A 22,548-nucleotide genomic window follows, 5' to 3' on the forward strand; every position below is an offset into this window, starting at 1 on the left:
ACAAAGCTTTGCATTACTCATTTGGTATAGGACTGTAACGAGGAAGGTGTTGCCATAATTGCCTACCAGTTAGTCAATTACTGTGAATTATTTCTACCTCTTTGCAGTTGGTTACACCCACCCTAGCCCCCCTTTTCTTGGGAGAGTAATCTCCAGGTCTAGGTTTGTTATTGGAGAATAGCTTACGATAACAGAATGGTCAAGTGAAGAGACAGAACCTTAATGAGTGCGCAACAGTTCATATTCGTTTGGGAAGGTGATACTGACAAAGGACTAGTAACTATGGCTCTGTGAGACGAAGTGACCTCCTCATTTGGTAAAGGACTGTAACGAGGAAGAAATAGCTCAGAATAATGGAATTGCCGGTAAGTCATTGTAGTATTACCAGGAGCTTGGGCTCGCAGGGTAAGCTGATAAAGAGGTCATGAGAAAGCCACAAACAAGCACCTGAGTTGGTGTTGGGCTGTGCGCCTCATTTTCCAGTGCTTGAGGCGGTTATGGAGGGAGGGGCAGGTGTTCCTGCACTTTGACCTTATAAGACCAAACTTCAAGGCCACTCTAATGAGGGGGCATCAGAGGAGACCATACACTTGCATTTGTTGAAACACTGTATCCTGGCATAGAATGAGAATGGGAGATGCACAACTGCACCCACCTCTCCTGAATCCCAAGGAGCCTGGTCTTAATCAGGGGGGAACCTGCAGGTCCTTCTCACAACACACTCCACAGAAACAGAAGGCCCCAATCCTGTCACAGGGGAAGAGAAGTGGGCCACAGGGGACTCACGTCTATCTTGAAATCTGTGGCTCCAAGACCCCATGAAGGAGGCAGTGGCACTACCATGGCAGGCAGGCTTCCCTCCAAATCCGTCCTGCTCCCTGAGGGTAAATAAGACATTTGGATTCATGGTGTGAGTAAACCAACAATGGTCACTGCTACCTCAAAGGCTCCTCTGGAGAGAAAACTTCGCCTCACCGCCTTACCCATTGCCCGGTGTGACCATCCCCCGCCCATCACTTGGGAACGAGGGAGACACTGCCTTCTGCTAACTAACCCAATCGGAAAAAACATGGAAACTAAGGCGGGCTCTGCAGTGGGAGCGGGCATAACAGGCGTGGAGAGAACTGAAGGGGACTGCCTCCACATCTCTGCATCAGTACATTCCACACAGAAAACAGCGGGGCTATACTGCGATGTCCATGTGGAGAGCCCCTGCCTGCCAGTGTAGTGATGTGCTGCTCTGCTCTTGCTCAATGCTGTTAAAAAAGCAGCTTGTGAAGCTGAAATGTAATATTGCTGCTCAGACAGCTTTCCAGGAGGGACAGAAACAAGAGAGAGCTCTCCATGAGGAGACAATGTGGAAACACACATAGGCTTTCAGGGAAAAGTCCCAAAGAAAGCTGAAAAGCAGGGGAAACACACATTCCACAGCCTCCTGATCTCCAGTATCTCCCTACAATGGGGCCCTTCACAGACCAAAGCACAGCCATTTTTTTATTCTTACTTTTTACGATTACATGGGTTCTAGTGCCCAGCTGATGCTGAATTAGCCAGACCTAAAAACAGAACCGACCAGGGAAACCGGTCTTACTGCAAAATTGTGCCAGACAGACATGTGATCATTCTTTTTTTATTAAGAAATTGTATTCGCAATATCATGTTTGTTTGGGCCATTGTCAATAATGAACCTCTAATTCAGTCTTCAACTGAACTACATATTTGTTTCAACTTTTTTAACCAGAGTGAAAGCTTTTCGAACACTGCAGGAAGCAATCAAATGCAACTACGAACACTGGCAGATATGGGAAAACTATATCCTCACCTGCACAGATGTGGGAGAGTTTAAAGAGGCTATTAAAGCTTATCACCGGCTGATGGATTTACGAGACAAATACAAGGATGTACAGGTAAGCGAGCTTGTGTGTGCATTTGAAACTTCAGGCATGTTATCCAGTGCATAAGGAACCAGTGATACTATAGTCATAGAGTCCGGGGAAAAGAAAAATCGACACAACCACGGGAGGCAATAAAAAGGGTTATTTTCTGTTATCCTTCATTATTACTTTATTTTAATTCACAGAACAATTAAAGTACGCAGATTTGATCACAAATGAATACATAGTGATAAAAGAAGAATAAAGCCCATTAAATACAGATCACTAATAATATAAAACACAGAATTCTGAAAGCAACCTCTTTCAACAGAGCGCAGGACTTCTATACAGTGCAAAATTTCAGATTGAGACCTGCCAAGAATAACACACTAGGTACTTAAAGTCACTTTTGATTACTTGTCATTAGAGAAGGGGATCACTTGTTAGCTACCACCCCTTAAGACACATTCCTATGGGACAAAAACCTCCAGAAGAACCTATAGTTTCAAACTTTGTATGTGAACCGGAGACACTAATAAATTAAGAAATTGGTACAGTCAGTTAGCAAAGTGCCTGTTTTGCTCTTTAAGTAATTGTTAGACTTTACATCTTTTTCCGTGTTTCCCCTGTCTTTTTGTTTTCTTACCTCCCGGTTTTGACTGTTTTTGCTGGTTTAGTGTCTCTGCGCACTTTCTCAATGCTGTTCAGTGTTAAAGGGCCAGTGCTCCTGTTGTAAATTGTTGTTATTGATTGGTGATTCCATGATTGGTTTTATGATTTACTAGTCAGTCCTAAGCACAGTGCACTGTGTGTGCCCAGGGCCTGTAAATCAAATGCTGTAAGTGGGCTTGCAGCACTGGTTGTGCCACCCACACATGCAGCCCTTCAAAGGTAATTCAGACCTGTCACTGAGGTGTCTGTGTGCAGTCCAGTACGGCCATGTAGACTTGGTAAGGACACCCACTTGCCAGGCACTGACCATCCCTTTTCTTACATGTGAGTAACCCCTAAGGTAGGGCCAAGGTACCCCTGTGGGCAGGGTGCAGTGTAGGTGAAAGGTAGGACATGCCCTGCTGTGTGTGGCATATCCTGATAGTGAAATACTGACAATTTCGTTTTTCACTATTGAAAGGCTACCTGGCCATAGGAAAGCATGGGAGTTAATTTATGATGTCTTATAAATATAACTTCCCATTGGGACCAGATAGGAAAATAAAGTTTAGTATGCCCAAACTCAGAATATACAGAGGCATCTTAAAACAATAGGAAAAGATGAAAGATCCCCAAACACTAGTAATCCGAGGGGTCTGAAAAAATATATTTTAGAGATTACCTGGTCACTTGTGTTCGATTACCTCTCTTCAGCCAAAGGGTACCCCTCCTTTGGGATTACTGGTGTTTAGGGATCTTTCTCCTTTTCTCCTTTTCTGTTGTTTTAAGATTATTTGTGCAGACAAACTGGAAGAATTCTGGTTATGTTTTGTTTTCTATTTTTTACAGATGAGACCACGTATTCCACAAAATTCTCTGTATACGGCTACCAATCTTTGGGGGCCAGTATAAACCTCTGTTTCTTGTGTACACATTATTTTTATGTTCTTTATGTGGGGTGACTAATTGCAATTTCGGTCCTGACAAATGCCCATTGAACCCTGTTGGGGGTCTAACAGAGGGCAGAATCATGTTGACCCAATATTAGGGGTATATTTGTTGCTAACCACTATTCCTTTTAGTTTTTAATGCTTCCCCAGGACACCGCACAATAAAGTCATTTGGTTTCCTGGAGACCGTTTTACCAATTTTCACACACTTACTTTTTGTTTTTTGCACCCTGCCCCTCACTCACTGTGTTTTTTGGTCCCCTCTTACCAACAAACAAATAAAACACCTCAGCTCCTCTTCCATCCTTTTTGGAGAGTTAAAGCCCACACTGGGGACCTTGCGGCCCCAGTGTGGGGAGGAAACCCTATGATGAAGCAGGTCACATTCGGGTGAGTGAGGGTTCTCGTCCTTAAAAAAGGATCTCCCTACTTTGCACAACACGCTAGATTTTTTCTCTTGACATGGGTTAATACAATTGTGTCTTTAGCTTGGTTAAGACCGTACCTAGTGTGAGTAATTATGTGCAAATGCTCTACACACTGCCTCTAAGATAAGCCTGACTGCTCGTGCCAGGCTACCAAGGGGGTGAGCTGGGGTTATTTTAGGAGTGTATCTCCCTTATCCTGACTAAAAGGAAGGGTCCCTACTTGGACAAAGGTGCAAACCCTAGCCAACTAGAGGCCCCCATTTCTAACAGTAATGCATAATATTTTGTTAGCGAGACCACCATTTTACATTGTGAGCACTTCTGCAAAGTGATGTTTAATCCCGGGATGAATGTCCTGCTGAACAAGCTAGAACTGGTTTCGACTGGATCCACTTGCTAGCAGAAGGCTTTTTGGACATCTTTTGAAATGTTGGAGAGGACTTTCACTTCTGTCTTGGAAATTATGATTTCCATTTTGGATATGAAATTAGTTGGCAGTATTAAGAGTTGTCATGAGAGCATTTCCTTCTTTTTTTTACTGCAGGTGTTCCAGCGTTCTGTTTCTTGGCCTTATGTGTAGGAGGGAGTGCATTTATGCCTTTTCCGAACTGAGCCTTCTACGAATGGCATTTTGAGTAATGTGGGCTCGATGTACAAAGCCCTTTTTCAGTCAAAAACCCAGCGATTCACAAAATCGCAGTGATAGCAATTTTAGGGCTCTTCTTAATATACAAAAGCCCTTTAACGCATCGAAAAATTATTTCCAGCTCAACAAATTGTTTGGGCAGTCCTTGCTGAATCGCAAATAGGAGAGAGTGTGGAGGGGTGTCTCACACCCTTTTTCTGATTTTACAGTTCAGAAGTGTTCATTGAGAAAAAAGGCTGAGAATATAGCATCTCAGTATAGTATGGATGCATCTATCATTGCAGTCAAGCATGTACAGAGAAGTGGATTAACAATATCTGTTACATGCAATACAAAAAGGAAACTGCGAACCCAAACATACACACCAAATGTGTATGTGACGCACCTGCCCCTAAGGAAGAAACAAAAGTTTCCCACACAAATATCCCATAGAAAGTCCAATGCTTGGAGTATCAAACTTCAATGGTGTGCACCACCCCTGCTCCCGCTGTATCTACAGAGCAGACTTCACAACCAAAGTAAAGTTTATCATAACTGTGGGTTGCACCACCAAACTCAAGATTCAAAGAATAATTTGGCCCATCCAATGTTGTTACTATTAAATTTCTTTATCAATAAAAAAAGGCCAAACAGCCAACACGTTTCATACCGCTTCAGAGGACTTCATCAGGGCTCATTATTTGATATGAATTTCTAGTTTTTAACTCTGTTTTGAAATGCAATTGCACTGCGAAGTTCAAACTATCTGTAACTCCGCAGTCAGACTGTACCCTCTATATCCATGGTAAGTCGATAATGATTGGCTCCTGTGCCATAGGAGTTTTCAACCTCGGGACGCCAGCAATCGTCTTAGACTGAGAAAAAGGAGAATAACGAAATGTAATAGTAACAACATTGGATGGACCAAATTATTCTTTGGATCATGAGTTTGGTGGTGCAACACACAGTTGTGATAAATATCTGTGACATGAGTTAGTGCAGTACTGACAGGGTCACAAAAGAGGGTGTCAATCATCATATATGCAAACTGTTGCTATAATGCTGAAACCATCAACACAACTGAAGTTAGACATTTATGGCGATTTTGTGTATCAAAATTCCCTGGAAACAACAATATAGGAATTTTCTTAATAACTCAACTAAAAAGAGGGGGTAGAAAAGGGGGGAAAGGAACGAAGGATACAAGAGGTAGCTAGATAATCCATGACTATTGGAGACTAAAAAAGAAAAGATTTGTTTGCTACAGGACATACCGGCGGGAAAACACTGTTCTCTACAGAGTGATATAGCAGCCCTTCGCGGGGGGGGTGTTCTTTTGTAAACACTTAACTAGCGAATCCCACGATTTTTTGGATGATGATAGGACGTGGGTTTTCTGGAACACTTCTGATACAATAGATCCATGCCCACCATGTGTAAAAAGAAATATATGGGGAGCTTTTCCATTTGAAAAGTGTCAATTTGTTGCCAATGGCTAGTAATAATCTTATTTCTGAAAATAATGTATCTGTGCTAAACAGGCTTAAGTTCATAGCCCCCGAGCTGGAGTTGTACTGATCTGGAAAGGGCAAGTTTTCTCCCTGGCGCACCTTGCCCTTTGGTAATCAAATTGGCTGTCTTGTGTGGAGCAGTCTCGGCAGCCCTGGCTACTCTTATTTGGAATCAGTAGTCCCTAACCTTCTCTTTGGGAAAGGGGAATGCAGTTTTTTTCAAATGGTCTGATAAAATGGACACTGTTAAATGAAGCTGCAGGCATCTTACTGTAGACATGTGTATACTGGTTGCCCAGCTTTCTTTTTGTCAGAAGGGAAGCCAAGTGGCACTTACGAAATATAGAGTGGGAGGTCCTTTGCTTATGTGGCTCCTAATGCATGGAAGTGGGGCACATAAAAAAGTGAAGATTAAGTTCAAGTCCCACTGTGGCATCGCAAAGGGTTTTGGCGAAAAAATTGAAAAACCTTTGAAAAATCTCATCACATCGGATGATTTAAATAAAGAGGGCTCATCTGACAACCACAAAAAAATTCAGCAGACATGTGGACCTTAACAGTGCCAAAGCAAGTCCTTATTAGGCCAGTGAAAGAACAAACCATGAAACTAACGAAAACTTCTCTTGTAGTTGGTTGAGTGCAGCACCAATCCTCAAATTTGTCCCAATGACCGGCATACATTGGTGTTGTGGAAGGAGGCCTCCCTGCCAACATGACATCCACAACTTTATGATGAAGGTTGAAGGGTGTTAACTGCTGCGCTCAGTCATCAAGCATGGAGATCTAAGTTATGCAGCCTGGGTGCAGGGCGCTGCCTTTCTGCTGCAACAGAAGATTCTCCCTAAGTGGCAGCTTCATTGGAGGACAGATGCTCGTGCCCAGTAATTCCGAGTACCACACTCTCCTTGTTCAGCCCGGTGCTAGTCTCTGCTGCGTAAACCCATTTCAATGTCCATTTTTTAGGTCTCGCCTGGTGTTAGCAGCGCGCAGCGCTGCTCTCGCCTTGCAAGTGACTTTTGTAATCGATTCAAGATGTGCACGCGTACGGAGGGACAAAAAAATGCACGTGCATGTGGACAGCCCAACGCCATCTTTGTTTACTTTAATTAGCTTGCGCGCTCTCGCTTCTGATAACGCAGCTTTTGTATCGTGGTTGCCTGATCACGGAGACTCTTCGAGTGGCCAATGCTGTTGCTTTACTTGTTATTAAAGCATGACTGGGGGAACATTTTGGTGAAATAACTGAGCGTGTGAACAGTTTTGAGGATGGCCTCCCTCAGGGTTGTCACTCTGTTGACTTTATTTATGCTTCACTCTCATGCAGCCGTCTTCGCCTTTCACTCTCTCTCGTGCGACCGGCGCTAACTATTTCTAGAAAACAAACAGCATTTAGTGGTTGACGTATACAGATGACTATATTGTGCTGCTCATGCTGCATTGCGGTTGTGCCTTGGGCGCACTTCACAAACGGACACCCGGTCGGGTCGCCTAAAGTTCAGACGTACAGTAGGGAGCTCCGCCCACTCCTCGCACTCTTCTGTTGCCTGTCACCCATGACATACTGTACAGAAACGTCTCCGATGTGAGTGCTGGTGGGGTGATTGATGGCTATTTTGTCAACATGATACCCGCTCTGTGAAGCTGGGCTTGGAATATCCCCTAGAAGTTCATAGCAGTTACAACAGCAAAAACAAGCATTCAATGCAATAGGTCTCGCCTTTTATTAAGTTAAAGCCATTTGCTTTGCTAATGGTATTGTATAGCAAAGCAAATGGCTTTAACTTAATTAAAGGCGAGACCTATTGCATTTTTAATACTTGTTTTTTGTAAGGTCGCTTTGAGATCTGGCAGGACCCAGGGCATCACCATCGAATGGCTTAAAGCCCTGACCGGTGGGGACCTGCATCATTTCAAGAGCTACTGGGCTGATGTGCACACTGGGGCAAAGCATCTGCTTCACTTGTGCTCGGTTAGCCCTCCTGCTTGCAGACACAAATCAGACCCCCCAGGATATAGAGGCATGGATTGGCAAATTTAGCGGCACAAAAATGAAAATTTAGCTGCACAAAAATAGAAATTTAGCGGCATTTAGCGGCATTTTATTTTGGGGGGTTTTCGACAACAAACACAGATATCTTATTGTTTGAGCCTTTCACTGCATGCCCCAGATATTTTGGACAGCAATTGAAATATATATATCAAATCAATTTAAGTTTGTAGTCAGTAGAAACGAATGCACACCCAGAGTACATTGCATAACCTGCACAAAGAGAAAACATACCAAGATCATGCAGCACATTTCAAGATGTGGTAAATACAAGTCAAGTGCTTCAAAATCCACCTAACATCTACAGTTGAAAGTGGTGGGGAAATAATGCTGATAAAACCTGCACAGCTAAAATATGAATTAATCTGTGGGCAACCCTGTGACAAAAAGCACCGGAAAGAAAGAAAAATGGACTTTGGGCCCAAGGAATGAAATGTGGGCCCCCTGGGCCCGCCGCGTGCCCTGTGTGCGGGCCCCACTGGAAAGGCAACAAATGGAATTGTGGCCCCCCCGGGGCCCGCTGCGTGCCCAGTGTGCGGCGGGCCCCCACAACAAAGTAAAAAAAAAAAATGTTGTCCCCCCCGGGGCCCACCACGTGCCCAGTGTGCAGTGGGCCCCCACAGCAGCAAAATAAATAAAAAATATGGAATTTTGCCCCCCCCCCGGGGCCCGCCGCGTGCCCAGTGTGTGGCGGGCCCCCACAATAAAGTTAAAAAAAAGAATTTTGGCCCGCCGCGTGCCCCGTGGGCGGCGGGCCCCCACAGCAGCAAAATAAATAAAAAATATGGAATTTTGGCCCCCCCGGGGCCCGCCGCGTGCCCAGTGTGCGGCGGGCCCCCACAACAAAGTAAAAAAAAAGAATTTTGGCCCCCCCCGGGTCCCGCCGCGTGCCCCGTGTGCGGCGGGCCCCCACAGCAGCAAAATAAATAAAAAATATGGAATTTTGGCCCCCCCGGGGCCCGCCGCATGCCCAGTGTGCGGCGGGCCCCCACAACAAAGTAAAAAAAGAGAATTTTTGCCGCCGGGGGCCCGCCGTGTGCCCCCTGTGCGGCGGGCCCCCACAACAAAGTAAAAAAAAAGAAATTCTGCAGCCCGGCGCCCGCCGCGTGCCCCGTGTGCGGCGGGCCCCCACAGGGAAGGCAACAGATGGAAATTTGGGCCCCCTGGGGCCCGCCGTGTGCCCCGTGTGCGGCAGGCCCGCACAGCACCAAAATAAATAAACAAATATGGGATTTTGGCCCCCCGGGGCCCGCCGCGTGCCCCGTCTGCTCTGCGGCGGGCCCCCACAGCACAGTAGCAGCCAGCGTACCTGATCCCTGATCGGGTCTCGCCTCGTCGTCGTGTCGGGTCGGGTCGGGTAGTTGTTCCCCTCCTCTGCCTCCTGGTTCGGGTGGGTGTCGTCTCTGCTGCCTGCTCCCTTGCTGCTTCTCTGTGGTGTCCCCTGTGTCCGCCGCGAAATCCTGGAAGTGCCGCCGCCGCAATATAACTGGGAGAGAAGGACGAGGGACGAGAGGAGAGACGTATTGGCTCCCGGCTCCCGTCTCCCGTCCAATCGGCGGATTTCGCGGCCGGTTTGCCAAAAATCGCGGGATTTGCACAAAGATGCAAATTTCGCGATTTTTTTTTGCAAATCGCGAAATCGCGATAAGCTGGAGGGTCTGACAAATGGCAAGTGCATAGTTAGAATGAAGTGCGCAAACATAAACTATTCAGAGGATGGCACGGATGAGACTCTTCCCAGGCGGTGATATCTGAAAGAAACAGGTTAGTATTAGATTCCTTACCTTAGAATATCCCCAGGCGTCAGTCTGGATCCGGAAACTTTTGCGTAGCAGTACCCCTGCGCGTCGGTAGGCGTCGTCTGCAGGCGTCCCCTGCGGCTCCGCGTCCGTCGTCGGCGTCGTGCGCCGTGATGACGTCGCTGGAGTATATAGACGCCGCCTCCGCGCGCTGACGTCAGTTCTTCTTTTTTCCGCGCCAGCTAGCGCAGATCCGAGAAGTGCAGTACTCGGGTCTTTTGACCAAAGTTTTTTGTGAATCTTTGCTTCTTATTTCGGTGCCGGTAGGATGCCCGGTTTTAAGAACTGTGACGGCTGTGACCGCACGATGTCGGTCACGGATCATCACCGACTCTGCCTCCGGTGTCTAGGCCCCGACCACGCCGTGGACGACTGCGTCGATTGCCGGGCCCTGACGAGTAAGGCTAGGCGGGAGCGGTCCCGCAAGCTACTTGAACTGCAGTTGTCGGCCCCACGTCATGAGCGGTCCCGGTCCGGCCGGAGGTCGAGGGGGCGGTCGAGGGAGCGGTCGCGGAGCCATCGCGAACGCTTCGGAAGTCGTCACCATTCCTCTGGTTCCTCAGGTAGGAAACACAAGAAGTCGGGGCGTCGTCATCGTACCCCCGACTCCCCCCGACGCTCGCGCGATGCGGCCGGGGGTTCGGGTGACCCCGGCTCCGCGTGAGTCGCCGGTGCGGCCTGCTCCATACCCTCCGGTCCCTGGGCACGGCGCGTCGCGTGAGGAGATAGAGGAGTTCCTCATGGCCATGAGGGCACTGTCTCCTCCGGCGGGGCCTACGGCGCCTTCGGGCCCTGTGCTCCCGTCTGGGGGCCCTAGCGGTCCGGGTGTCCCTGCCCCGACGCCGTCGGGTGCTCCGGCTCCGACGCCGCCGGCGGCTCCGACCCCGGCGCCGCAGGGTTCTTCAGGGTCGACGCCGGCTGGTCTACCGGCGCCGATTCCATCGGGGTTGCCCCCGACGCCGCCCCCGCGCGGCGCCGGTGCTCCGGCGCCGGCTCCGGGCGGCGCCGTCCCCCTTTCCTCTCCGACTCCGGACACGGAGTCGGACCGGCGTCGCCCGACGCCGAGTCCGACGCCGATGGGGCCCATGAACCCCGAGGAGCCGGTCTACATTGTTGACTCCGAATATGGGGATGATGTAGAATACGGAGAGGGTTGGGAGGGGTCTGAGGACCCTCTGTCACGCGAGTGTCAGTACGACGTGGACTGAACAGGTGATTTGGGTGACGCCAGTGGTCTGGACGACTCTCCTAACCCTGGCTTTGTCTCGCCTCCTACTGTGGCTTCGGAGGCTGGGGCTGCTTATTCAGTGGTGTTGATGAGGGCTGCCAAGGCTTTACACCTTGAGCTCCCCGTCACGGTCGTGAGGCCTAACATCCTCACTGAGGTCTTCAAACCGCAGTCATGCCCACAGGAGCCTCTGCTGCCGTTCAACGAAGCCTTGACAGACGTTCTTTTGGGCACGTGGTCCAGGCCCGCTTCAGGTTCGCCTGTTGATAGGAACGTGGCCAGACGCCACCGTCCGTGTCCGGACGACCCCAAGTTCCTGTCCACCCATCCCACCCCTGAGAGTCTGGTGATCCAGGCCTCAACTTCCCAGACCGCATTACCGTCGGCCCCGCCCGACCGGGAATCAAAGAGGTACGACCAGTATGGGAAAAAGGTCTTCTCGTCCCTGAGTTTGGGACTGCGGTCTTGCAACACCGCATGCCTCTTGGGCCGCTACACCCACTCTCTGTGGGATACGGTCGCGGAGTGTCTGCCGGAATGCCCGCAGGAGGTACGGGCAAAGCTCGGCAAGGCTATGATTGAAGGCCGAGACGCAGCACGATATTCCATCAGGTGTGGTCTTGATACGACCGACTCGCTGGGCAGAGCGATGTCCACGACGGTGGCGATTCGTCGCCACGCCTGGCTGAGGTCCGCCAACTTTTCGGCGGATGTCCAAAATACTTTGATGGACATGCCGTTCGATGGCAGTCGCCTGTTTGGCGACAAAGCGGACCACGCGCTGGAGCGCTTCAAGGACTCCAGGGTCACGGCCAAGTCCTTGGGTCTCTCGACCCAGCGCCAGCAAACGGGTTCATTTCGCTCCTTTCGTGGCCAAGGAAGGGGCGGTCCCACACGTGCTTCCAGCCACGCACCGCAGAACACTTCTCAACGCGGTGGCGGCCGTGGATTCCGCCGTGGAGGCGGTCGGGGACAACGGCGAGGTCAGACCACACCTCCCCCCGCAGCATCAGCCTCCAAATCCTCCTAGTCCGAGCTTTCAGGCCCATGTGACGCCAGTGGGTGGCAGGGTTCGCCACCACCACTCCCGCTGGCGCACTATCACATCGGACAGGTGGGTGCTGCAGCTCGTCCGAAGGGGCTACTCCCTCCCCTTCGAGACCACTCCTCCAGCCATGCCACCGCAGAACCACCGTGTGTCGGGGGACCACTTGACACTTCTGCAGGAGGAAGTTACGGCCCTCTTGGCCAAGGGGGCCATCGAGCGCGTTCCTGGGCCAGAAGTAGGGTGTGGTTGCTATTCCCACTACTTTCTGGTACCCAAGAAGGACAAGGGGGGCCTACGTTCTATCTTGGACCTAAGGGACGTCAACGGCTTCCTCCGGAAGGAGAAGTTCAAGATGTTGACATTGGCTCAGGTCTTGGCTGCTCTAGACCCGCAAGACTGGATGGTAGCGTTGGACTTGCAGGATGCGTATTTTCACATCCCCGTCCTGCCGGCCCACCGGCGTTACCTGCGGTTCACGGTAGGCCAGGAGCATTTTCAGTTTATCGTGCTCCCCTTCGGCCTTACCAGCGCCCCACGGGTGTTCACGAAAGTGATGGCGGTGGTCGCAGCTCATCTGCGTCGGTTAAGGGTTTCAGTCTTCCCCTACCTCGACGACTGGTTGTTGAAGGCGGGCTCGCCCCAGACAGTCGTCCACCACCTTCAGATGACGGCAGACCTCCTGCACGAGCTGGGGTTTTCCATCAATGTGCCGAAATCACACCTGTGTCCCTCTCAAAAGCTCCTTTTCATCGGAGCGGTTCTCGACTCGGCGCAGTTTCGGGTTTATCCTCCGGAACGGCGGGTCCGGGATATACAGGCTCTGATTCCGATCTTTCAGCCGTTCTCCCGGGTTTCGGTCAGGTTGACGCTGCGGCTGCTGGGGCTGATGGCTTCCTGCATCCTTCTGGTGCATCACGCCCGGTGGCGGATGCGGGCTCTGCAGTGGGACCTGAAGTTTCAGTGGGCCCAGCATCAAGGCAACCAATCCGACCATGTCCTGATCTCGGAGGGCACTGCGAGACAGTTGCAGTGGTGGCTTACGGACCGCGATTGGGTCAGAGGCAGATCCCTCTCCCTTCCCCAACCGGAGCACGTTGTTGTGACGGACGCGCCCCTCCAGGGCTGGGGAGGCCACTTGGGAGAGGCGGAGATCAGAGGCATCTGGTCTCCGGCGGAGTCCCGGCTCCACATCAACATGTTGGAGCTGCGGGCGATTCGCCTAGCACTGAAGGCATTCCTCCCCTTTGTCAACGGGAGTGTAGTGCAGGTGTTCACGGACAACACCACCGCCATGTGGTACTGCAACAAGCAGGGCGGAGTGGGGTCGTGGACCCTTTGCCAGGAGGCTCTGCGTCTCCGGCAATGGCTGGAACGTCAGGGCGTGACTCTGACGGTTCAACACCTGGGAGGTTCTCTGAACGCCAGGGCGGACGAACTCAGCCGTCGGTGCTCGGTGGATCACGAATGGCGTCTGAACTCGGACGTGGCGAAAGGCCTCTTTCTGCAATGGGGAGAGCCTTGGTTAGATCTATTCGCCACAGAAGAGAACGCGCAATGTCATCGGTTCTGCGCGTTGGAGTTTCCAAGACGGCACTCGCTCGGCGACGCCTTTCGGCGCGAGTGGAGCTGCGGTCTGTTGTACGCCTTTCCGCCTATACCACTTCTGCCCAGAGTGCTGAAGAAGATCAGGCGCGACCGGGCCCAAGTTATCCTTGTGGCTCCGGACTGGGCTCGAAGGTACTGGTATCCCGAGCTACTCAGCATGTCAGTCGGTCCCTCGATCCGCCTGCCCCTTCGGGAGGACCTTCTGTCGCAGCAGCAGGGGACGGTCCTCCACCCGAACCTGTCCAGTCTCCACCTCCATGCGTGGAGATTGAGCGTCGACAGTTGAGGCCATTTGACTTGCCTCCTGAGGTTTGTGATGTGATTCTGGCAGCCAGGCGTCCCTCCACAAAGTCGGTATACGCCTGCCGGTGGAACAGATTTGTGGCATGGTGCACAGCAAAGGCTGTGGACCCTCTCTCTGCCCCTCTTTCCGAGGTTCTCCTCTTTCTTCTCTCTCTTGCCCAGCAGGGCTCTGCTCTGGGCACTATCAAGGGCTACCTTTCTGCCCTTTCTGCCTTTCTAAGGCTGCCTGATCAACCTTTTTTGTTCAAGTCCCCTATTGTAACGAGATTCTTGAAGGGCATCACGCACATGTATCCACCTGTTCCGTTCGTGATGCCTCAGTGGGACTTGAACCTGGTTCTGACCTTCTTGATGTGCGCTCCCTTTGAGCCACTTCATTCCTGTCCTCTCCGTCTCCTGACTTTAAAGACGGCCTTCCTGGTTGCCATCACCTCTGCCAGGAGGGTGAGTGAGCTCCAGGCTCTTTCTGTCAAACCTCCTTTCATGTCCATTCATCCAGACAAGGTGGTTCTGAGAATTAGACCTTCTTTCCTGCCCAAAGTAGTCTCTGCTTTTCACATCGGGCAGTCCATCACCTTACCCTCCTTCTTCCCGCCTCCGCATCCTTCAAAGGATGAAGAGCGGCTCCATCGTCTGGACCCAAAACGTGCGCTTTTATTTTATATGGATCGCACACGCCAGTTCCGGGTGGATGACCAACTATTTGTTGGCTACGTGGGTGCGAAGAAGGGACGGGCGGTACATAAACGGACCATCTCTCGGTGCATCAAAGCGTGCTACTCTTTGGCTCGGAAGGAGCCTCCTGTTGGGCTGAGGGCCCATTCCACTCGGGCCACGGCGGCTACTACTGCCCTGGGCCGGGGAGTCCCTTTGCAGGACATTTGCCAGGCGGCTACGTGGGCCTCGCCGCACACCTTTGCGAGGCACTACTGCCTGGACAGTCAAGTCCGGAGGGATGGCTTCTTTGGCCGTTCGGTCCTCCAGGACTTTCTGGTGTAGGATTGTATTGGTTCGCAGACCCACCTCCGGGGTTGGTATTGCTGGGGTATCTATTCTAAGGTAAGGAATCTAATACTAACCTGTTTCTTTCAGATGAACAAGTTACTTACCTTCGGTAACGATATATCTGTAAGAAACAGTAGTTAGTATTAGATTCCTTACCGCCCCACCCATCCTCCCCGTTCTGCGAACTGATACCTAGGGTTAAGGACATCCCTTTCAGGGCCCTAGTTTCAAATGGCACCAGTGTTGGTTCTCACATGGCTCTGCGTGTTCTGGCGCGGAAAAGCTGTGTACAAAGAACTGACGTCAGCGCGCGGAGGCGGCGTCTATATACTCCAGCGACGTCATCACGGCGCACGACGCCGACGACGGACGCGGAGCCGCAGGGGACGCCTGCAGACGACGCCTACCGACGCGCAGGGGTACTGCTACGCAAAAGTTTCCGGATCCAGACTGACGCCTGGGGATATTCTAAGGTAAGGAATCTAATACTAACTACTGTTTCTTACAGATATATCGTTACTGAAGGTAAGTAACTTGTTCGTCACCACTGACTGTTAGCAGAATCACGTAAACAAATGCCTTGGTCTGTGTGGACAGCGACAGGCCTCCAGGGTTAATTGGTAGCCACGAGCTTCAGTAGATGTAAGCCTGCCTTTCTTGTGTCCCCTTAGGTCTACCAGTCAGACGTTTGCTTTAACGCTTGCAGCAGAATAAAGCTCCGATCGCCAGAAAGGAGTGCCGGTGGGTGCTCCGGCTCAAATTAACAAGTGCATATAAACTTGCCTAAGGTTGTAAAGGCGCATCTTGCTGTAGGGGCCATATAAGGTGCAGAGTCAGGGCACATGGATGTGTGAGGCCCAGAGTAGAGTCATTCCTCGGTCGTTCAAGTATCTTGTTCTCTCTTGTATGTGCCTTCGAGGACGCCACATACTTCCAAGCGATCGCCCCAGAGCGTGTATGCCTTAAAAAGGGAATATTATGTCACGAGAAATAGAAGCACGCCATTACCCTATGATGTGACTCAGTCGAACTCTACAGGCTAATTAGTGAACGAGCAGTGTTTTTAAGATCTGCCTGAATTCCTGGACAGTAAATCACCTGTCTGGGCTGTATTTTATTCAGTAGGTTTAAATGCACGCATGCATTTGCATCTAAATAATATTGTAGCAAGCACCGGAAGTGTAAAGGCATATCTCTCACCTCACCCGCAGGTGACATTCGTAAGAGAGAGTCCGTCGTCCGCTTACCCTCCATGGTTCACCCTTCTTATTGGTTCGCAACAGGCCCGTGCCGCATAATGGTTGCGTCATTCAAGCTCACAGCTGTGGTCGCTCCTACCACGGAGCAGGCCTTTAACCAAGTGACCCTTTTGCTTCGACCTACTGGTAGAACCCTTATGAAACCGGCATATCAATCTCTTGTATTTCCAGCCAATGCCATTCGCCGGAGACCTAAAGACACTGTCTGTCTTCAAATATATTAAAAGCATGGTACTTTGGAATAGTTAGCAAATTCCTTTGGCCATAATATCCAAGAGCTGGCCAGATTACTATTCTGACAACCATTTCAAGTGACAGCACCAACGCACTACTAATCAACACACTCTTAAGTGGGACAATTCATACTATTCCAGATTCTCAAAGGCAATGGGTTTTATGGACAGGGACTACTTGCGCTCTACATAAGTTTCTGACAGCTTGTTAGGTTAGAGACAACGTTTACCATTGGTGCCACAGGAAAAGGGAAACCCTCTGAACCCTTTACAAGGTATCGTAAACAACACCTAGACTATATACAACACAAATTCCTATGCACACAATACATCAATTCAATCGTATTTTGAACAGTCATCCAATAGGTTTAGTCTTAGAAAATAATATTTCGCTTCTTCTGTTTGAGCAATTGTTGTTCTTTATTGCCCAAAAAACCTTACGCCAGCCGACACGTGTTTCGTCAGAGTACAGAATTGCTCTGACTCTTCAGGGCTTTCTTGAAATGATGGCGTAAATTGTAAATCCACTTGACCGGTGATAATTCCAACCCAGTAAGGGTATCTTGCACGTTCAATTGATGTGGCTTATTTCGTGTATCTTCAGTGACTGGAAAATTTAATTATCGTGTCTCGATATAAAGTCCGTATGTCCCTGGACCTTCATGTGCGCCCAGCCGCAAATCCGGCGTTCTACCTTCACCAGTTTCAACGAAGTATGCGGAATAATTTAATTTTCCAGTTAAACACTCTCACCCACTGTGGAGCACCTATTTATAAACATTGACGATCTGACTTTACGGATCAACTATATTTCAATCACGCGCCCCAGATACGGCCACCTTCTGATTAACACGAACCCTGTTTTAGTCACTGAAGATACACGAAATAAGCCACATCAATTGAACGTGCAAGATACCCTTACCGGGTTGGAATTATCATACTATTCTAGGGCCCCAAATCTATCAGAATGGCCAGGGAGGTAAATACTAATCATTGAAAATGTAAATTGAATTAATAAACAGATGTGCTCGTGCCTAAATTTGGCAACCCCTACTACGATGCGTCAGACTGTCATAAGCCCTGGTGCTGGCAATTAAGGGCTGGTGCCGAACACCGTAAACCACCAGCTCAAATTAAGCAATGTGATCTGATTTTGTTACCATCTCGATAGAAAGTATTCCGTCTGTAAATGAAAGTGCCCTACCACATGATGCTTTAGTTACATTCAAAAATCGCCCACCTCGTCCATTACAGCTAGGTGGGTCGCGAAAGTTTGTCGGACTAAAAAGCGGGTAGTGGTTCTAAAATGTTTGGGAAGAACTGCCGTAGACTATTCTTTTCTCTGTTTGCCTTTTTGGTTTTTCTACCGACTGCTTTTGATAACTTTTACCAACTGTTGTTTCCATTTTCCATCATGTATCGATTAATTTCCTCTTATATTATAAGAAAACCTCAAACACCGTTGTCACCTTATTTGCGTGTGGGGTGCTGCTATTTAAAAATACAAAATGCCTAAAAATCTTAAGTAAATGAACAGCTCAAACCCCCTTAGTTTTGATGTCTCTCGCACTCCATTGTTCCGGAATGTTTCAGAGCCGTGCTTAGGTAAAAAAGCTTGACTATTTCTCGTGACATCTGACACTTCCACTAGGCCTGGGGTACTCATAGTACGGCCCGCGGGCCGCTGGCGGCCCGGCAAGCCTTCCCTGGCGGCCCGCGGACCTTGCAGACATCATACCAGAGTTTTTTTTTTTTTTTTTTTATATTTTTTTTTTTTTTTTTTTTAAGAATATCTGCAGCAGCGCGAGAGACTGCTGCTCTGTGGGGGTCGGGCGATTATTCCCGCCATAGTCAGAGTGGCGGTGCAGGGGTGCTGAGAGGTGAACCATTTCCCCAGTGAACACTGGCGTAGCTAGTAGGGGGGGTGGGGGGGGGGACTGTTTTTAAGGTGGCAAGCGTGCACTAGTGCGCAGCTCAATTGGCTACTAACATCACAGCCAGGGGGGCCCCTGTGAGATACAGCCATACTGCCGCCGCCAGGTGACGCCACATCCTTCTGCCAAAGGCGGGGGAGTTTGTTTTTTCGAAGGAACAGGCTATGTCTCCTGGAAGCTGGAACCTTCTTAACATCATGTTTTTTTTAGTTCCAACGATCATGAAGGCCACTGCCAGGAGGCATGCTGGCAACACGTGGTCTGGGTCGTCAGGTGAGAAAAATAAAATCCGGACAATTCATTTCAGCAGAGGGGCAACACGTGAATGCGGTGCCCTGCATGTTCTTTCAGAGCAAGGCTACCCGACTATAACTGCTGTCGGATCACTGGCTGGTAACAGTCACTGTACTGTGGAGAAAGTGCACACGGAGTGAGCGTCAACAGGAGGAAGTTTTTCACGCCTGCCTCAACAGCCCCCACCCAGGTGATCATTTCGCAGCTGCCGGGGCACGGGGCCTAAAGAGATAAGTTACACCTCACTTTTCCCTATATTTGTCTCAAAGTCCAACATTTTAAGAGAGGTCTGTATTCGACATGCCTGAGTTTTATGTTTATAAAGACACACCTGTTTAAGAATGAGCATGCTACTAGTGATCTGGATATTGTGCGCCAATAATGTACGTCTCGTTTAGCAGCAGAATATCACCTGCATGCAAACATGTGATTTGGGAACGTCTGAACAGGAACATCTGGAAGCAGGAAGAGAGAGAATCATATCTGCCTTCCGACCTGGGCAAATACTTTATTTCACCAGGCCTTCTTCTATTCATAAGCACATTCAAACTTGTGAGATCTGTATTGTGCGCTGTGCAAACATTTCGAATAAACTGCACTATGATGAATCGCATTTGGCAGAGCAGATGTGTTGCAGTGTAAGACCAATGCTGGCAGCTGTTAAATATTTCCAGTTGCTAAATTAAAGAGGCCAGGTCAGGAGCTTAGCAAGCATGTTCGATTATTGTGAAGGAGAGTTGTGCTGGCAGGATGTTGTTTTCCCTGCAGTCTGTCTGTGTATGAGTCCTGTCAGCCCCCACCTTCTCAGGCGCCTGAGGGAGACAGAGACCGAGAGACAGCGGGAGAGAGGGAGAGAAAGGGAGGGGGAGAAAGGGAGAGAGAGAGGGGGAGAAAGAGAGGGAGAGAGAGAGGGAAACAGAGAGAGAGAGAGAGAGAGATGTGTGTATGCCGGGTCTGGTGGCTCAGTGGACGAAGGCGTCCGCTGCAGGGACCTGTGATCAACCTCATGGTCACTGTTTTTTTTTGTTGCTCTAGCCCGCCCCCTTCACCACTGACCCTGCCCCCCACCGGTGCGGCCCTCAGACACAAACCACTCTGTAAATTTGGCCCACGAGAGAAAGTTTGTGAGTACCCATGCACTAGGCAAACACGGAGCTCTGCAGTTTCTACAAATATGGATAAAATAAGCAGTGCAACCCTTCTTCCAGCCACATCTCAGCATGTCAGAAACAGTAAGTATGCGCTCACAGGCTAAACATTGTAAAAGAACCCTCTAGCCGCCAGCGTTTGATGCTGCTAACCAGCCTTGTTAAGACTAGAGGCGCAGACACCCCAACCTTTGGTGGACTTTTTTTTATTTTTTTTTATTTTGAGTGAGCACTTCCTGAAAGAAGCACGGATAAAGGGCTCTTTATTTTCTTCTCGTAGACTCTAGCTGTTCGCTAATGATACTTGTGCGTACGCTGGGATTTGATTTATCACTGTTTACCGTAAATTCATGGAAAAGGGCCTTCCCCGCAGAGGCCCCAACTCCCCAAGAGAAACCTGTGATCTTCAGGCCCTTTTATGTCACGTGCATTTAGTTTCCACGTGTACATGTGGTGATTCTGTCTGCCTCGTAAAACAGTGTGACTCTTATGAAAATGAGTTTCTAATTTATGTTGCTTATTTCAGAATATACTCTGCAGCTTGGCTCTAGAAAACGTACATTTCGAAAGCACATGTTACATTTGAAGGTGCACGTGGGGAAAGTGCATCCTTCATTCAAATAATACTGCTCTCGTATAACTACTCAAAAACCCCGAGCACAGACATGTGTCTTAGAAGAGTGACAGGAATCGCATTTAAAAATACAAATGTTGCTCTTTTGATCAGAACTTGTGTGGCCGAGGCCTGATTAGTATATATTAAATTGTTCTAGATTTAAAAACACAACTTCAGAGCAGGAAAATGGTGGAAACATGGGAAATCTTGTTTTTCTTCACAATCCTATGTCTCAAATCATTTAGGTTGGGAGACACAAAACTGAAATAATTGCTCACACGGTCACAGTAAGTTCAGGAGTTTATTCTCCAGCCCCCACTCTCCACCACAGAAGCATTAGAATAACCTCACAGTCAACATTCTAATTCCAGCTCCAGGAAGAGGGAAGGACCAAGGTAGGTGAGAGGGGACTATGATGTGGGCAGAACCAACTACAAATACTTAACCTCATTACTGCGGCGCGAATTCCGCCACAGTGCTGGACATTCCTATCGCGGGCGTGGTCATGACGGCTCCCGGCAGCCATCAGCTCACGCCCACCATGACTCATGACGACCGGGAGCCGTCATGAGCATGGAAGAGGTTAAAACTTTCAGGAACATGGGGAAGGGAAATATAGAATAACAATAGATATAACAAAAACCCTTCAGAAAAATAACTGCAAATCAGGGCTCTGACTAAAGGAATCTGTCTCTGAATATTATTTTCCATGCTTAAAGTCCTGCTGAGCAGTCCGAGCACTGGGAAAATGGACCTAAACTCTGCAGGTAATGTCAAGACAGTTTTAGATAGGAGGGGCTTAAAGTCATTGACATCTTTATTGTGTTGCATACTACTCTGGGAACGTTACCTGCTTGGCTCTTACTTCACTTGTAATGGTGTGGAAGTAAAAACAACAATTCAACAATATAATTTAAACGCACTCTCTTCCCTATGTGCGTGTGTGTGTGTGTGTGTGTGTGTGTTTGTGTGTGTGTGTGTATATATATATATATATATTTATTTATATGATCAAGACCGCACTGTAGCGGTCGAAACGCGTCATGAAAGGCACTTGCCTGGTCTATGGTGTCATGTCCTGGTAGCCGGGCTGCCGATACATCACACACAGGTCACAGGTGAGTACACGCAATCTTCTTTATTACATTTGCAGCAGCAAGCCTCAGCGCGTCCTGTACCCTTGGTCAGTCCTCTGGTGTGTGTGTGTCCTTCCTGTCCCCTAACAGGATGTGGTGTCCGGTGACCTGGTCACCTCCCTCATGACCCACAGGGTCCTAGTGTCCCCTCCTGTCCAGTCGCCCATCTGTCAGGTCACTACACCTCCCCCATGTCGCAAACAAATCTTTGGTACATACAACAAATCTTTGGTACATTCCACTAGACATTGCCACCCCCTTTTATGTTGACAGTATTTGCTGATGCTACTGGAGAGGTATGGAGAGAGAGAGAGAGAGAGAGAGAGAGAGAGAGATAGACATTGATATACGGAAAAAGTGTGTCCACAGGTCTCCGTTTCCTTGCATCTCCTCAATCAGTCTCTTGGGCTTCTTGCCTTCTCTTTTTGGTCTTTGTTCTATTAAATCCTCTTGTGCTGTTTCCCCTTTGGCGTCTTTCTTCAATCCATTGTTCGGCCGCTCCTCTTCTTTTGTCTTCAATTCTCTATAGTATGACCCATTCCTGGTGATGTGGTATTGTCCTGCTGACACCGTTATCATTTGCCCTTTCACTTCCGTTACCGTCAGTGGGTCTTTTGCGAAAGTGCTGTCTGACTTCCGTTGTTGTCTTTGTCGGACTAGCGCAGTGTCTCCTTCTTTCGCTTTCGCATCTGTTGCAGGTCTCTTCCGATCAGCATACGCCTTCATTCTTGCTTTCGCTTCTTTGTCTCTTTCAGCTATATCTTTTTGTTCTACCCTTTCCACTTCTTTCACTTGGGGCAACCTCGTTCTACTTGATCGCCCCAACACCAGCTCCGCAGGGCACCTTCTTGTGG

General features: G+C 49.3%; 1 protein-coding gene across 2 annotated transcripts in view; it reads left to right on the top strand.

Moving 5' to 3' along the window:
- TTC27 (tetratricopeptide repeat domain 27) overlaps window positions 1–22,548 on the top strand; it is a 1,731,040-nt gene that overhangs the window by 1,573,445 nt on the left and 135,047 nt on the right. For both annotated transcript variants that reach the window (XM_078648753.1, XM_078648752.1), the window contains exon 16: window positions 1,742–1,907. In XM_078648753.1, the coding sequence (XP_078504879.1) occupies window positions 1,742–1,907 (166 nt within the window). The remainder of the gene's footprint in view (window positions 1–1,741; window positions 1,908–22,548) is intronic.

This window comes from Lissotriton helveticus, chromosome 6, assembly GCF_964261635.1.
Source record: "Lissotriton helveticus chromosome 6, aLisHel1.1, whole genome shotgun sequence".
In the NCBI taxonomy this organism is placed as follows: domain Eukaryota; kingdom Metazoa; phylum Chordata; class Amphibia; order Caudata; family Salamandridae; genus Lissotriton; species Lissotriton helveticus.